General features: G+C 39.7%; 1 protein-coding gene across 1 annotated transcript in view; it reads right to left on the reverse strand.

Annotated features, from left to right (window-relative positions):
* Nucleotides 1-18,221, reverse strand: part of NCAM2 (neural cell adhesion molecule 2) — a 258,887-nt gene that overhangs the window by 136,521 nt on the left and 104,145 nt on the right. The window contains exons 10-11 of the mRNA XM_077814938.1: nucleotides 15,347-15,534; nucleotides 8,420-8,516 (exon numbers count right to left, since the gene is read on the reverse strand). Coding sequence (XP_077671064.1) covers nucleotides 8,420-8,516; nucleotides 15,347-15,534 — 285 coding nt within the window. The remainder of the gene's footprint in view (nucleotides 1-8,419; nucleotides 8,517-15,346; nucleotides 15,535-18,221) is intronic.

The following is an 18,221-nucleotide window of genomic DNA, read 5'->3' on the forward strand; positions in this document are numbered from 1 at the left end:
TTTTCCTTTAAATAATAGAAATTAAAGTATCTAGTATCTCCTTCAGGATGGGTAATAGCATTTTTTTCCCCAATGGAGAGTGAAAAAAAAGAGCATTAGCAGACTCATGAACTGAGTCCAGTTTTGCAGTTAGTTAACAAATATGAACTCAATCCTGCAAAACAGTGAGCATTCCCCTGATCTACCTACACATTTATACGCATATTAACTTTAAGCATGTAAGTAGTCTTCCAATGGGACTACTCACTTGGGGTCTGATCCTGCAGCACTTAAGTTAATGGGAGTTTTGCCAGGAACTTCAATGAAAGAAGGATCAAGCCATTGTTCAACGTTCAGAATGTGTCTATTAACTGCTTTGTAGGATTGGGGTCACAGTACTCAACCCTTGGCAGGATCAATCTTTGGTGAGAGGGTCTCTCGTTCTCGCTCAAAAAATAGTGAGGCTTGTAACTATCAACAGCAATGTTAACCTCCACAATCTATCTCAGGAAAGAGCCTGGCTCAGACATCTCATTTATTTCAGCAGGATTCTTCAGAGGATAAGGAACAACTCACCATGAATAAATGTGGTCAAATCTGGCTCTATCAGTTTAACTGAAGCTTCGTGTAAAAATAGAATGAGGAGTCAGGTATAGATATTTAGATAGTGACGTTCCATTTTTTTCTTTCTTTTCCTACAGCTTCATTCTCCCCTCCCTAGTAAAACTCCATTTACTTTAATAAATTCACTCTGAATGATCAAAAACATCAAATGGTAAAAATTCAAGTTGAATGAAGAGATGTGTTTTCCAACTAAGCAGTCCTGCTCTCTCTCTCAAACTGTTTCCAAACTCTCTCTAAGGTGGGATGGACAACTGCTTCAAATGCCTACCAACTTTCCCTGCAAGAAATATCTTCAACTTTGACCCAGTAAAAGCCGATTTGAAAAGACAACCCTCACCCACCACCCAACTGACAGGGATCTGTAAGCTATTAAATTTGATCACGTGACAGATGTCACTGTTGGATGAACCTTACCCTGCTTTGAGCACAACTTGTCTCTGCAACAGGAGTCTTCCCTTCACCTCAGGCCCTGACACTCAACCCTTTCTTCCCATTCACTTTTCATCTCATGTCTCTTCATCTCACCTTACTGTCGTAATGCTTAAAGGCATTTTTGGTGAAATATGATAGCATGAGAAGTCTCACTAGTCTCCATGCAAGTACAGAGTATATTTTAACCTCAATTTCATGTCAGAATCTCTATTCTTGCATGTTAACAAAGGGATTATATAGCCAATCTCTCATTGTTGAAATTACACACATTACCCCTTCTAAATTACCCCTTCTAAATACTGTTAAATGTTTTGTTGAATATTGAGCATTTTCATGATCTACACTATGTTGTTTTGCACAATGACAAGAGTTTGGCAAGTCAAGTCTGAAATTCACCGGCAGAGCTGTATGAGGTAGCCTAGCTTGCAAATTACCTATGTGCACTATTCACTGCTGTAGCTACTGCCATGTTACTCATATCCGGGCCAGATTAAAGCATAGGCACAATAGGCCTATGTGTGGAACTGCAGCTCCTGGAGTCATGTGATAACATCAGACTCTCAGCTGCCCTTTTTTTTTAAAATAAAAGATAGCCCTCATGGATGCAAAAAAACCATGAAATTAATGTATCTTGTGCCTTTCTCAATCTGCAAACAGACTGAACCAACAGCTCCAAGAGAGGTGAACTGACCCATTCATCTGAACTGTGAACCCTGCTGCTACACCAAGAGAACTAGGAGGTCTTGTGTAGGAGTGTGGCTGGGGAGCCCCAAGTGAGTTTTTCCTGGATTGCCTTAATTCAGTCCAGCATCATGCTGATAAGCATCAAATTCATACTGATCTTTCTTCCAAAATCCTTGTGTTTGTCTCTTCCTGGCACAAACTTCACATAAACCACTTTTTGTTTTAAAAAAATATTGACTCAAATGATAAATTTCAAGATCACTGTTGGCAATGCAACTTTCTATTCATGGTTCACAACCATTTGAAATAATACTACTAAAATCTCAACCAAAAGGTAGAATGTGTGTTTAATAACCAACGTCTTCTTCCTGCACACTAAGATTTCACGTAATATTATGCTTCAACTGGACCTGGGCAAATCCAGGAATGGATGTTCTCACCTCAGGCTCTGAAAGCCAATGGGACAATCTGCCAAGCTCACCTGGTTTGTCAAGCCTAAGCCTGTCCTAGAAAAAAAACACACAGTTTTAGTAGACTTCTGTATTAAAAGTTGAGGCTATGATGTGAAATAATGTATTCAGAGTGAAAAGAGATGAAAAATAATGGGACTTTTGCATTCTAAAAGTTGTTTGTTCAGCTATTCAAATACTCAGGCAATGAAGAAGGGGAAGATACAAAGGGCCTGGTATTGCCAGGAGTTGAACACCTCCTGGGAGGCACTGGGCAACTCCAAATTAGATTGCTTTAATGGGAATTGAGGATCCTCAGCACCTTGCAGGATCACACCCTAAAAATAAACTAAAATAATCCAGTTGTTTGAACAGCTGTAAATAAAAGTGTCTGGAGTATAGACTGGTTCAACAGCTCTGTATAACTAGGGTTAACCATAAGAAACAGTACAGCTGCAAATTTGTATCATCACTGAGTCTAATATTTAAAGTTTGGCAGCAGAAAAAAGACAATGGCATTGTGCCTCAGGAGCACTTTCCAACTTACAGAAAGTACAACACAAATAAAATAATATTATCTTACTGGCTGGGAAAAAAAAAAAACTGCCCCAGAATAGCACACCAAGGAGCAAGTGAATCCTGTAGTGCTTTAACAGAAAACAATTCAGTAAAACAATAAGTGTTTGGGACTTTTACCATAGAAGCAAATTTGTTTAATGCTGTCTGCTTAATGGAAGTTTATATATATATATATATATATACACACATACATATACATATAGAGTACACCAGGATTAATGCTTCCAATTAAAACCAGAGGGTGAAATCATGGCTATACTGAAGTCAATGTTACAGTACCCATGGAGTTTAAATAGCCAGCATTTCACCTAGAATGAGCATTGTTAAGAGGACTCCCTAATCAACCAAAAGTAAAGCAGTCTGGACAGTAAAACTAGCAACCAATCAGCTGTCAATGATCTGAATCCTCTGATTGCTCTGTTCTTCATTATTCTTGGATTTTCCTCTCCTCCTTCTCACCTACTTCTCATCCACGTGTAAAGTTCAACGTATTTTTTTTTAAATCAATTAGTTAAACTGGAGCATGTTCTGTGTGTAGACAGGACCTGAGATTAAAACTGTTTGAGGCAGGGACTGACATTTACTATATCTTTGTACAGTACTTAGTACACTGGAGCCCTGACTTGACTAAAGCCTGTTGATACTACTGCAATATAAATACTAAATAAATAATAATTAATTAATAATAGCACTGTAACTAGAGCTACTAGCAGAAAGTGGGTATCTAATACAATGTGAATTTCACATTTTGCCATTTACAAAGGCCAAATACAGTATATGATTAATAATGTAACTGAATACAACATTTTTCAAAACTAATAATAATTCTTTTTTCATATACTGTTGCTCACTAAATGTGGCTTGATTTATCTTGATTTGAACAGAACTTTGCTACATATTTTTCAATAAGTGCTGGTCAACGACTATACAGAAGCGATTGAAATAAATTACTGCCACAGGTGGAAAAGTGCAAATCTGAAAAATTGACATCAGTCTCATCTGTGGTATAAATGAATAAAAAAGTAGAAATAAATCAGTGGTGGGAGTATAGCATTTGTGCAATATTTGTTTTGCAAACATTTTTGCCCTTGACTTGAATAACTTTATTATACTGAATTTCCTGTCTGTCAAGTAAGAATTCACTGCAGCAAGTACATTCTTATAAATGTCATAATTTTTCTTAACTAATATTTTGAAGCTGATATTAAGGGTCATTCTGCAAAAAATTAATAAAGTTAATGATAAAACAAATGTTAATTGCTTATGACTGAAAGAATGACTTGTAGCCAATATAGTCAGCCTTTAAGAGCTGATGAGCCATTGTAGCAGCAAGTGAAGTTGGAGAGAGAGCGCAATAAAATAATCACTCACCATTCTGGGGTTGTGTTGTGATGTTGTTTTGTGACTTTGGGCCAAAAACCTCAGCTGATCTGAACTGGCGTATCTCCATTGGCTTCCAGTTTACACCAGCTGAAGCTTTGGACCTATGTGTGGTGATAATACAGTGTAGTCACATATTCACAACATTACAAGGAAAACATCACAAAGCAATTCTATGACATGACATTGATTATGTAGAAACTCTTTCTGATTCTGCTAGCTGGAATTTTTCTCTTTCCCTCTTTTCCCCTCCTGAATGCTAGGAAGGAGACTGGAGGTACTTTTTTCTGTTATCTCTTCCTCCTTACCTCCTGGATTCATGGAGTGAAAGAAAGGTTCTAGCAACAAGTTGTTTTTGCATTTCACAGTAATGGGAAAGTGGTTCTGACAGCTTACATACTGTTGTACCAACTGCCCTGCTCTCCCTGAGAAAATACACCTGAGATCAGTGTTCTGCTTAGTCTACCAGAAACACAGGCATAGCCAGTAGGACAGTTGAGTCAAAATCTGTGTATGTGGCCCTGAAGATATACACTCTGAGGAAGAGTCATATGTTGAGTATCACTGACTTAACACCCGACCCTGGTATGTTGCTTAATGCTGTGAAGAGTCTCATGGACTTAAATGAGACTCTTCAATATAGAACAGACTTTGCCTAGTAGTGAACGTTTACAAGACTGGGGTTTAGTGTTGGATGAGTAAAGAATTTGACTCACATATAAATAGGGGCAGAAGAAATACGTGGATGAGTGTACGTAGTTTGCCTATTACAATCTACGGTGTCTTCCTAGAAGACTTGAAGGGCTTGAAAGCTTGTCTCGCTCACCAAGAGAAGTTGATCCAAAAAAATATATTACCTCAAGCACCTTGTCTCTCTAAGGGACTGACATGGCTATAACAAACCTGCATATCTTCCTGCAAGCATAATTCTTAATATTAGTTTTGTTTGTTTGATTGATTTTAAATAGAAACAGGTTAGTCTGCAGAGGAACTAGTTATTAAAATTAAATCACTTAAGGACCAGTGCTGCATAGCAAAGCACACACAGTCTTCAGATTTTTCAAGATTGGGTCTATATTGTGTATTTTGAAATTAAGTAGACATATGTACTGCAGCAGGATTAACTGCAGCAGGTGATGCAGCATTGGCAAAGGGAACTGCAATATGTTTTTACTATAATCTGAAGTACACATGGGATTATTTTTTTGGGCTGCTATAATTTATGCACCATTGGTTTTCATCACTTTTCCTGACCATATGTCTGTGTTATACCTAATGCAAGTACACCCTATGCGAGATATTAGCCCCTTCTTTATGCTTTATGCTAGTACAAAACACTACTTTAGGAAACACTATACATGAGAGATGATTGTGTCTGCATAGACTGCAGGGAAATGATAAATTGATTTTTTTTGAAATGGTATATATGCCATAATTTAAAAAATAATTCTGAGAGAATTTGCATGGCAGAGTATCTCTAATTACATAGGTTGGAGAACTAAATTTGGGAAACTTCATGAACTTAAGGGTTGGTTTGAGAATTTATATCTTCCACACTTAGCTTTGGAAATGAGAACAGAAGTGCTAAAAAGTCAGTGTTTGTCTGTCAAGCCTATAACACCAACTTTAACTTTGACTTCTCTTTTATGAAAAACCACAGTATTTTACAGTAAAGCTCAAAAGACTGCATGACATTATTGTAAGCTGTGGGGATGTGGACCATTACTGTAGGTACTAATATCACTGCTTTGGGGAGGTTGCTGACCTGTAAACGGGGAGAAAGGTTTGAATGGAGGGAATCAATGTCTTGCCATTGGGGAGGAGGAAATAAGAGTTTTTTAACAGCTGGGAGGGTGTAACTGGTTTATTACAATAGAGGAAGTATTAGGAGCCAAGAGGAGAGCTGGACATTTGTGTGTGTGTGCACGCGTGTGTGTAGCGGGGATAAACGGGGGATAGGAAGAGATATTCATCTTGTCATATTCAAATTTCATTGGTTTCAGAGTAGCAGCCGTGTTAGTCTGTATTCGCAAAAAAGAAAAGGAATAAGGTACTAGTGGCACCTTAGAGACTAACCAATTTATTTGATCATAAGCTTTCGTAAGCTACAGCTCACTTCATCGGATGCATTGGATTTCATTGGAATGCACATGACATAACACTGGACAACAAGCATTTCCTTATGCCCTGTCCTGGAGTCACACCCTCTTCACCTGGGAAGAGTTGTTTTTCTCTATTATTTCAGAGATTTGGTCTTGGAATTGGATTTGTCTCTTTTACTATTTTATATCTCTACAGATGTGAAGATTTTTGGAGAGCTAATCATTGAAAGAGCTTAGGGAAATAGATTTACTGTGCAAGTATTTTCTAATTTTCAGAAGTACAGAACTTTCTTAGTTATGGACTAAACTTTTAACATATCAAATGCACTATTTTAACTGAGGACTAGTCTAAAGTCTTGAACCCAAGTAAGTGGGGACACTAGAAGATAATCAGATAAGTTGCTACATGTGTGTTTTTGGCCTACTTGTAGAAGCTTACTCACACAAGTAGTCCCATTATATGTGACCACTTCAGTAAATACTCACCAACATGAGTAAATGTTCCACAAGCAGATCTTTTCTGTTTTATTTCTACACAACTAAGGTAAAATATTTTCATTTCTGGGAGTGGATTCTAAGTTGTGGGAGGTTCTGAGTTGTGGAGAGGCTGAGTGAGGAGGTAGGGCAAGGAATTCGCTTTATGTGTAATGCTTGGAGCCTGATGGTGTTTCTATGCAAAAGGCAGATTAGGAGGTTACCAGAATATATATTTTGATTCACTGGCAGGGGGCAAAGGCAAACGAAAGTAGGATCAAAAATGTTTTTCTCGCGTGTTTACCAGGCTCACTTAAAGTTGGATGGAAAGTCTACTTAGTTTCTGATAAATAATACTTTCAGCTACTGTTGGCAGCACAACTGTTTTGATAATTGTTACAAAGGAGAGATGTACCACAACCAGAAAGATCAAAGATATTTAAAACCGTCTTTTCTTTAGAGGTAATGGGGTAAACTTTCAAAGCTGTGCATGGTTTCTACACAATAAATCCCCTTAATAAATAACACAATTTGCTTCTGCAACTCTTGAAACACTGAAATAAAAGTGTAGTCTATAGTGCAATGTGTTATAAAAGTTTAAAAGTAAAAGTAAAGGAAACATCAGACAGTCTCCCTTCAGTCTGAAAATGCATAAAGTAGCAATAATACCAAATATATATTCCCACTAGGATTGTAAAGAGTATATCTTATTCTTTAGCCTTACATTTTATTACAGTTGCAACAAAGCAGATTGCAGAAAAATATCGTATAAAATAATTCCTTACGCTACTAAAAGACAAAACAAAAACACCAAGACCTCCTTTATGTAACTCTAGTTAGCTAAAGTAGAAAAATGATCTATGACCAGCTCCTCAGTGGTTGTAAATTGGAATGAGTTCAGCAGAACTATGCTGATTTATATCATCTAAAGAATTGGCCCTTACTGTTTTTTGATCCTGTAAACTTGGTGAAGTTTCACTGCTCTATTTTGGCATTTGACATGTGAGAAGTGAAAAAATGCTATGAAACCAACTCTGGTGTATTCTTTTCGTCATTCAACAAGAAAAAAATCCTTCCATATACTCAGTACTCTGCAAAACCGAGCATATTTGTGAGCACTGCCAAAGGGTGAATACACAAATTTATTTTAAAATTAATCTACAATCCTCTAGATGAATTTAAAAACATCCAAAAGTTCTGTTGCAATTAGCATCCAAAAGTCTGACAGCTTGAATTAATTTAATCCTAAATCCTTGGGCCAAATCCTGCTCTAAATTACACCTGTGCAACCCATGGATTTAACTGGACTTCTAAAATGAAGGAAAAATTCTGCACTTTTAGTTGGCAGACCTGGACTATACATCTCTTGAAAATAGGCTTTGCTGCAGTATTTCAGCACTTTTAGTTCTGATCCTGGTCCTCACATGGAAACACTGGATGCAAAAATGAAAGAGATGGACCTGATTCTCCCTTTCTTACACTGGCATAAAACAAGAGTTACCCCATTAAAGTTCAAGTTCAGTGCAAAAATTTTGGGAAGATCTTATTTTGTGAGAACCAGTTTGTTTTACCTACACAATGTCACATTTTATGAGGACTAAAAAGACAGTTCTAAAGGCTCCAGTGGAATTAAGTGAACGGAAAAAGTCCAATTGTACTTCACAGTGGTGAAAATACAAAGGTATGGATATAGTAACTTGGACACAATATACTCACCGGCTTGCCCAAGGGTGTATTCCTGATGTCTCGTTCCTATTCTGTTAGTAGCTGTGCAGTTGTATCGCCCAAAATCATTGTCAGATGTGGGAGCAATCTTTAAAAGAAGCATAAACAAATTTTAAATATTATTTTCTAATGATTAATTAAAAAAATGCCATTGACCTTCTCAAAATTTAAATTAATTCTCTTTAAACGTATTAGGATGTTTCCTTATTTTACCTTATCAAATACATTTCACAAAATGGTGACATAAATGTGGTAGATCTGTAACAAATTCTCTCTTTTTCAAAGCTTGTATGAAAAAAAATATTCATTAAACAACAGAAGGACAAGGTGAAATATTTCAAATCCACAGTTACACCACTGTATAGAAAACATCCTCTAGGGAAGTTAAAGGCAACATGACCCCTCCTTCTGTCCATAATATGCAAAGGAGGCCACTTTGTCCCAGGAAAGAGGAAGGGACCAGGCTACGAGCCCTCTGGAAACATTTAACCTAACATTAGGGGTAGGCTCAAAGAGGAAGGTGAGCTGTCTTCCAGGATATCTGGTCCCTCACAAATGGACACTGCAAGATTCATGGTATGCATAGCCTTATCTGTGATCATTGGACAGTAGCATGGCTGTGAAATATTGGTAGGGGAAAGGTATTAAATGTATTTCCTTATTTGAGTAATACTATTTTAATTTAAAACAGCGTTTCTCAGATGTGGCCACCAGGGGCTTTCCTTGTGTCCACAGCCTCTTGGGCTGTGATGGTGGGTGGGGTGGGCAAAGCAGCAGCCCCTCTCCCTCCTTGTTGCTCCTGGGTGCACCACCTTGATATTGGTTGCTATGGAGATACCTGGGGCACAATGTGGGAGGACCAGGCAGCCAGTGAGTGTCTCCACCTTCCCCGGGGTGGTAGGGGGGGGCTCAGGCTTTGGGTTCAGCCCTGGGATAGTGAGGCAGCAGCCTTTTCACAACAGAATTCTTAGCTAGCATTAAATCAATTACAATGATTTGGACATGTATTTGTGCATATTTCTTTGTTTTTCCTACAGCTAATTAAGTATTTTACGAAAAAGTGTGAGAGCGGCCACCTGGAACAGTTGGTGGCTGCACTATGAGGCCACCAAATAATTTGTCCTGTGAACCCCTGATTTAAAACACTGGATTCTTAGAACTTGTCCATATAGAGAGTTAGTGCATGGCAAGCTGGGGTATAAATCTGCAGCATACTAGTAGTCACATAATAAATTGCAGTGTGAACATAGCGACTGGGCATTAAAAGTTCCACAGAGCACTTTGATCTACCGTTGTTTGAAACATCAATGGGTCAAAAAGCACTATGGAACTTTTAGTGCGTGGTAGCAGTGTCCAAATGGCCAGCTAGCATGTAGCACACTAGTCGTTCTCAAAGCCGGTCCGCCGTTTGTTCAGGGAAAGCCCCTGGTGGGCTGGGCCAGTTTGTCTACCTGCCATGTCCGCAGGTTCAGCCGATCGTGGCTCCCACTGGCTGCGGTTTGCTGCTCCAGGCCAATGGGGGCTGCGGGAAGGGTGGCCAGCACGTCCCTTGGACCCCGCCGCTTCCTGCAGCGGCGAACCGCGGCCAGTGGGAGCTGCGATTGGCCGGACCTGTCCATGTGGCTGGTAAACAAACCAGCCCGGCATGCCAGAGACTTTTCCTGAACAAGCGGCGGACCGGCTTTGAGAACCGTTGCACTAGAGCACTGTAGATGTACACCACAGCTGGCTATACACTAACTCTCCATATAGACATTCCCTTAGTGGTCATTTTTTTAAACAGAAGTTGTGACCTTACAATTTGTATGAATATTGAGGTTTATGATCTCTCTATCTCCTACAGATAATGTAGGGACCCAATCCTGACGTCCTCTTTTAAGCAAAACTCCCATGATGTTAATGGGATTTTTGTCTGAATGAAGGACTCAGATTAGGAATTCAGGCAAATTTATAGTCACCATTATGTAAACCATTGCACATTTTCCTGATTACTAACTTATTTTTGCATTACACCATTGGATTCAACACTTCACTCCCCTAACAATATATATATATATATATATATATATATATATATATACACGATTAGCGCCAGTAATGGCTATAACAAGCAGAAACAGATTTGTTAAACCCAAGATATCATATTCAGAACATTTCTCATTACCTCTTCAAGGACTTTTCAATCATTCATTGTCATTATTGATACACTGCAAAGGGAAGAAAGATCCAATAGGGAAAACAAGCAGGTAAATAAATGAGAAGGAAAATCAGGAGGGATTTCTTTCCGGGCATTACTTTTTAAGTTGTGAAGATCTCATTTTTTAAAAACAGATATTCTAAGACACCACAACGATGTATTTTTCAGTCACCCACTCACAGTGACACTTGAGTTCTCACTGCTCAGGAGCCTCCAGGGCTGGCCTTACCATGAGGCAAACTGAGGCGGTTGCCTCAGGTGCCAGACGGGGGGCAGGGGTGATGGGAGGGGTGACTAGGACCCAGAGTGTAGAAAATTGTGTCTGCTGCTGGTGCATATGTATTCTCTCTGCTCTAGATGCACAGAGATGGTGGAGTGCTGTGCTGGAGGAAAGAGGGCACAAGAGACATAATAGGCAGGCAGGAGAAAAGGTGAGAGGAAATAACAGAAAGCAGCAGGAGCTGCAGGGAGAGAGAGGAGGAGGAGGAGCCACTTATGTACCTCTCTAGCACCCCTAAGAGCCTGGATGGATTAACACCAGCTTCTCAGGGAGCTTCCTGTTTCCTGCTGCTTCCCTGAACCCACTTGAGGAGAACAGGCAGTCAACTGAAGTAGTAGGACCCAGTTGGGCCCTTAAGATGTTGATATCTTCCCTCATTCAGGCCCTGCTACCAGCCTGCTTATTTGTCCCCTTCAATTGAGTGTTGAGAGCCACTATAGCTGGCACAGAACAGCAGTCATGAGTGAAAGAAGAAAACACCCCTCTGGGGCAGCATTCAAAAAAACAAAGAAAGCAAAGGAAGCTTTACTATCTAAGCAGGAAGGAGCTCTCCTGAGATACATAGACATAAATGTTCATGGTGAGCCTTCCGGCCCCAGTGAGGATGTGAGTGGTGAGGAGATGCCTGATCTTCCAGTTAGTCAGAGTGCAGGTGACCTGGCAGCTACTGCAACATCCATATCTCCATCTCAAATGGATGCAACCATGCACATTCCTGAAGAAAAGTATAGATCAGAAAACAGTGTGGTAGAGGCACAAGAAACAGCTTCTGCTGAGTTTAGTTCCTTAAGTCTAGATGATGCAGAACTGTGGAGCCACTTGTGCAGTAGCCTGAGGGACCTCCTTGTACTGCATGGGCCACAGCAAGTGAAAAACTTCATGTTCCCCAAAGACAATGAAAATAGACACATTACTGGCGTGAAATCCCCAATGGTGACAAAGTAGAGAGGTCATGCCTTATGTACTCAAAAACCCAGAATCCTGCATACTGTTTCTGTTGCAAACTCTTCCAGTCTAATGTTCCAACCAAATTGGGTTCTACAGGAACAAAGGACTGGAAAAATCTGGCTAGAAATCTGGCATGGCATGAGAAGGTAGCAAATCACCAGAGAGCATTCCATAGGTGGAAAGAGCTTGAGATGAGACTAAGGTCAAAGGCCACCATAGATGATCAGCATCAAGAGAAAATTGCATCAGAGTCTCTTTACTGGCAAAATGATGTGAAAAGGCTCATTGCCACTGTGAGAATGCTTGCTACCCAAAACCTAGCACTGCGTGGCACTTCAGATCAGCTGTATGTGCCAAACAATGGAAACTTCCTTAAAATTGTGAAGCTGATGGCTGAGTTTGATGCTGTACTCCAGGAGCATCTAAGAAGAGTCACCACCCAAGCAATGTACACACACCACTACCTTGGAAAAACAATTCAAAATGAGATCATACAGTTACTGGCAACAAAAGTCAAACAGAAGATTGTGGCAGATCTGAAGTCAGCAAGATATTACTCTGTTATTCTGGACTGCACACCTGACATCAGCCGTATAGAACAAATTACTTTAATGGTGCGTTTTGTAACAACAACAGAACCTAGTGAAAATGTCCCTGCAATGGTGACTGTCAGAGAGCATTTTCTAGAATTTATTGACATTGATGATACTACAGGAATTGGTATGACAAATGTGCTTCTTAAAAAGCTGGAAAATACGGGAATTGTGATAGCTGACATGAGAGGTCAGGGCTACGATAATGGTGCCAACATGAGAGGAAAGAACAGAGGACTGAAGACACAGATCCAAGAGTTAAACCCTCAAGGTTTTTTGGTCCCATGCAGTTCTCATTCATTGAACTTGGTGGTCAGTGATGCAGCATCAGCTTCTAGTGAGGCTGCTGAATTTTTTGATGTAATTCAAAGCATCTATGTATTTTTCTCTGCATCAACTCATCGATAGCAAATTTTGAAGCAACATCTGGGAACATCCTCTCTGACACTGAAACCACTGAGTGCCACACGATGGGAAAGTCAAGTGGAGATGATAAAGCCTATCAAACACCAAATTGGGAAGATAGACGATGCCATAGTTGCTATTATGGAGGGTAATGCTATGACAGAAACTGTTCGTGGGAGAACAGTGGCAGAGGGAAATGGAATCACCAGAAACATATCTAACTTCAAATTTCTGTGTGGCTTAGTGTTGTGGCATGACATACTGTTGGAAATAAATGTTGTAAGCAAGAGACTCCAAGGTGTTGACCTTGATATATCTGGAGCAATGTAACAACTGGGCAAAGCAAAGTCATACCTACAGTCTTACCGGTCAGATGAGGGATTTCAAAACATTCTGAAGAGTGCACAGAAGTTGGCAGAGGATCTTCACACTGAAGCTATTTTCCCACCCATTCAAGAATACAAGAGTCACCGAAGGAGAAGACATGTTGATTATGAGGCACGGGACAATCCCAGTCCCAAACAACAATTCAAAGTTGAATTATTTAACCAGGTGCTTGAGAGGAGTAGAACAGGAATAAGGTAGAACTGAGACCTTTCAAAGTTTTGGCCCAAGCGAGGGTGCCTGGGGGCATCATTTGAGCTCCCTGCCTCAGGTGCCAAAATGTTGTGGGCCGGCCGACCCTGGGAGCCTCAAACAAACAGTCAGTGGATTCATGCTTTAAACTTCATCTATGAACCTCCTTTTCATGTGACATAACTACAAACTCAATTTAAAAGAAGACAGTCTAAAGATAGTGACATAGAATAGCTAGCTAGCCAGTAGTGTTTGTTTGTGTCAAATTCACAGTGACTTTGAACCCATTTTCTCTTACAGTCTCTTAAAATCTTGTTTGCATGATAGTAAGCAGATACTATCCTGCTCCCTATGAAATCAATAACAGGGTTTTCGCTGACCTCAAGGGAAACATGATAAGGCCCACTGACAACTTAGAAGCACATGTGTCAACAGTAAGCACTGCATTGTATTTTATAGACTACACTGATTTGCTGAAATTACACAGGAAACTTTCCCACAATCTATTCAGCACTAAATTATCAAAGAATTAGGAACAAAGCAACTCATTAGGATTAGATTTAATGTAAAAATATATTAGCAATCAGATATAAAATACATTTGTTTTACTCACACAAATGGAAGATCTAAAACATTATGTCTTGTGTAATTTTATATATGTAATACTGAGAAATTATCCCTCCCCAGGAGTGATAATATTCTTTTTCACTTTTAGAGCACTTTTCATTCAAGGACACCAAAGCACTTGATATATATTAATTAATTTACCTTCACAACACTCTTCTGAGGAAGACTCTTTCTGACTCTTCAGGGGCTGCCCTACTGAAACTATGAGCCAAATGTATGTTAAAACTTCATAACTGTTTTCTTCTGTCTTTATAACTTTAGTAGAATAACTAGATCAGATACTTATCTGAAATAATGTACATGTTAGCAATGCTACTTCATTCCTTTCCTTTTACATATTTTTGATGTATTTTGTTGTAGTGCATCAGGATGCCAGTACATAACCTTTATTTCCATATTTACTAACTTCATTGGGGTCCATTTCCCCGATAAACCAGAACTGGAAATGGACTTAGGGAAAGGCATTCCCTAAAAAAGGCGGGAAACAGGACTGGTGTCTGGTACAGTGAGGAGACAATCTCCTCTTCTCCACCTCCTGAACCCTCACATGAGAAGAGAGTGCTGGAGTCCAAGCAATGGGCTAGGGACCAGCTGTTGAGTGGGGAGGGGCTGACATCAGTCCTGCCCCAGGTGAAAATTATTAAGGAAGGAATCATGACCTGCACTGTATGAGTTATTGCAGGGTAGTTCCCAGATGAGTTAAGTTAATAAAATTGTTGGGGCCTAATTAAATCACATCCTTGGCATCTTCTTTTTCCTCATGTGTGGCAGACAACATAGCTTGTTCCTGACTTATTGGGACTGGCTCTAAGAGATAAGAAAGGACTTTAGTCTCTATACAACAGCCTTGTTATGGAGACTTACAACAAGACAATTAGTTTTGTATTGCATATACCTGTCTGCTTTGAGCTGGACTGAAATAGCCAAATTCTTATCATGCAGGCACTAAATCATTGATAATATCAATCTATTGAATCAGTTTTACTATTTTTTAAATCTTCATGTTTTATTTACTACTTTGCAAAAAACTCAGGTTATATTAATGTTCATTGAGAGTGGTGAACTAAAGGCAAGACAATTGATTAGAACCAAGGACTTCTTTCTAGCTGATCACAAGGAATATGGAGATAAATAGCTCATAAGATTTTTTTCCCCCTGAAACTTCTTCATTACATAACAGATCTGATCCGCATGTGTTTTATACAACCCCAGGAATAATTCCTGACCGGTGAAGAAATTAAATGACTCCACACTGATAAATGTAACATGCTAATTTACATTTAAAGCCTTACCTCTAATATCAGCTTTCTTCCTGCACTGTAAGTCTTTAAATGTGTAGTGTTTTTTGCCGGTAGAACCAATTTTCCTCTTCTCCAGTGAACTGAAGCTATAGGATTAGATAGTACTTCACAACTTATATTGATAGGATTGCCTTCCCAAGAAAAATACAAGGTTTGATTTGACACAAATGTTGGAGCATCTGCAAAAAAAAGAGAGTATTAAACAAATATGTTATCTGCCTCTGTTTCCATAAAAAATGCAACACATTTTTATTCAGGTATATACTATTGAGGTTATCATAGAAACCTGAATTTAGAAATGTGTCATTTCATAATGTGGACTGCTCCAATGTCAATTCTCATCTGTGAGTTTCTCACGTAGTCATCTTGGATAGTTCTCTGAAACCATCCCATCAATGTGCAGTGGCAGTCAAAAAAGCTAACAGAATTTTAGGAACCAATAGGAAAGAAATAGATAATAAGATAGAAAATATTATAATGCCATTATATAAATCTATTGTATGCCCAGACCTTGAGTACTGTTGAATACTGTGTGCAGTTGTTCAGCTATACCAAAAGAAGGACAGGAGACAGTTGATATGGATTTAATCAGGCTGCAACTTTATTATTAGATGTCTGGGACTACCTGAGAGAAAAAAGTGTACAGTTAACGTAAACCCTGTTTGTTTTGTAATTAACTGGGAATGCGGCTTCCACCAGCTCCCCCTCTTTTTCCATCCAGGTCCCACCAGCAAATCCATTGTTGGGACCTTACCATCCACACCCCCTCGTAGGAGGGGTAAGGTGGGCTACAAGATAGGGGGTTTAGCTCCATGCCGTTCCAACCATAGGAGCACAACCCCCCCCCCCCCAACCGTTCTGTTAATTTAACCAACGCCACCTTTTTAAGTCCTTTACCAGGCCATTCATCTGGTCACTGGATGCCTTCCCAATGGAGAACCTGCACTGGACATCCGCCCCACACTTACCAAGTAAGTTGTGATATACAGCCTACCACACCTTTTATGCTCAGCATAATAGGTCCTCCCTAACACCCGCTGTGGGGAAGGTGAAAAAAACCTACTCCACCGAAGCCAATATGGTGGTGAGGGAAAAAATTCCTTCCCGACCTCTCAAAAAGGAGTGACTACCACAATGCCCACAACAGGTTCAAACCCACCTGATAATCACGCCTTAAGGGGAGGGAGGGTGGGTGCTGCCTTGCCTGCTGCATGGAGAAAGAGGTTTCCAATGCCAGAGCTTGCACCTTTAAAGCCTTCCACTCTTACATTCCAAGGGGATGAGTCAGTGCTGCAAAGCAGACCAACACCACCTATTTGCAGCAGTTTCTGAACTCTGTTCTCTTCCCCTTTGCCCCATGCTTGCCATAAAGCACTACTGTCTTCCTCCAGCAAGCCTGGACAATGGCCCCCCGCTTTTGGTGCAGGGCAGTCATTCTTGTTGTCCGATCTATATATCTATATCAAATCTATACCTATCTATCTATCTATCGATAGATAGATTAGATTCATATGAACTGGAAAAGTTGAAGAGAACGGCAAAAAAAAAAAAAGATCAGAGGGATGGAGCAGCTTCCATATGAGGAGAGATTAAAGGACTGGTACTATTCATTTTAGAAAAGAGACAACTAAGAGGGGATGTCATAGATGTCTATAAAATCATGAATGCTGTGGCAAAAGTGAATAAGGAAGTCTTATTTACTTATTCCCAGAACGTAAGAATCAGGGATCACCCAACGAAATTAATAGGCAGTGGGGTTAAAACAAACATAAGTAAGCAGTTCTTCACACAATGCACAGTCAACCTGTGGAACTCATTGCTAGGGGATGTTGTGAAGACAAAAATATCAGTGGCTTCAAAAAAGCATTAGGTAAATTCTTGGAGGATAGGTCTAACTGCTGTTAATGAAGATGCATCCCCATGCTCTAGGTGTCCCTAAACCACTGACTGCCAGAAACTGGGACTGGACAACAGGGCATAGATCACTGGATAAATTGCCTTGTTCTGTTCATTCCCACTGAAGTATCTGGTACTGGCCACTGTTGGAACACAGGACCTTTGGTCTCACCCAGTATGACCATTCTTATGTTCATGATGGATTCTGGATCTCTTATTTTGGAAAAATTCTCTTCCGGTAATACTGTATTAGATGAGGCCCTAGTTAATCTCTTTCAGAGTATTTTATTTGTTACTGCTCTAAATAACTCTATACCGTATCATTTGAATCCTTCTGAGCTCTGACTTGCACATAACTACCTTGCTGCTAGCTTGTTGGAAGGAAGATATCTACATAGTTAACTTAGAGAAAAAAAATTACTAAAATTGGTTGCAGCTTTATTATGGCCAAAAAACTATGAACAATTAATGGCCAGTAACAAGAAGCCTATGAAAGCTAAATCTTAGAAATGCAACGGAGGGCCTGTCCTAGTCTCCAGGCATATAATCTGAAAGAAACTAAAGCCACACCTGGTATAATAAAGTGCACCAGGGATCAACTGCCCAAATGTTTATGTATATTATGAAAGCAACCTAGTTGTTGTACTGAGAGCATAAGCCCTCATCTCACATGGCAAAACTTTCACCAATCTCTTGTGGTCAGCTTTTTGGAATCCCTCTCTTACCTGTGGTCTAAAGTGGCTGACAAAGGGTACATTATGACACAAAGAGGAAAATCCAAAGCATCACAAGAAAGCATCTGTAAAACCTGAGGTTAGAGACAGTGACATGTATTACCCACTATCCACTCTATCCTGAATCCTGATGATTAGTATCCTTGTACTTAGTTAGGATGAATTTAATCCTAGTCCTTTAAGAAAACTTTAAGGGAAGGGGCAGGACAAAAGAAGGCTGCACCGCTGTTGCATAC

The sequence above is a fragment of the Eretmochelys imbricata genome, chromosome 1 (assembly GCF_965152235.1).
Source record: "Eretmochelys imbricata isolate rEreImb1 chromosome 1, rEreImb1.hap1, whole genome shotgun sequence".
In the NCBI taxonomy this organism is placed as follows: Eukaryota; Metazoa; Chordata; order Testudines; family Cheloniidae; genus Eretmochelys; species Eretmochelys imbricata.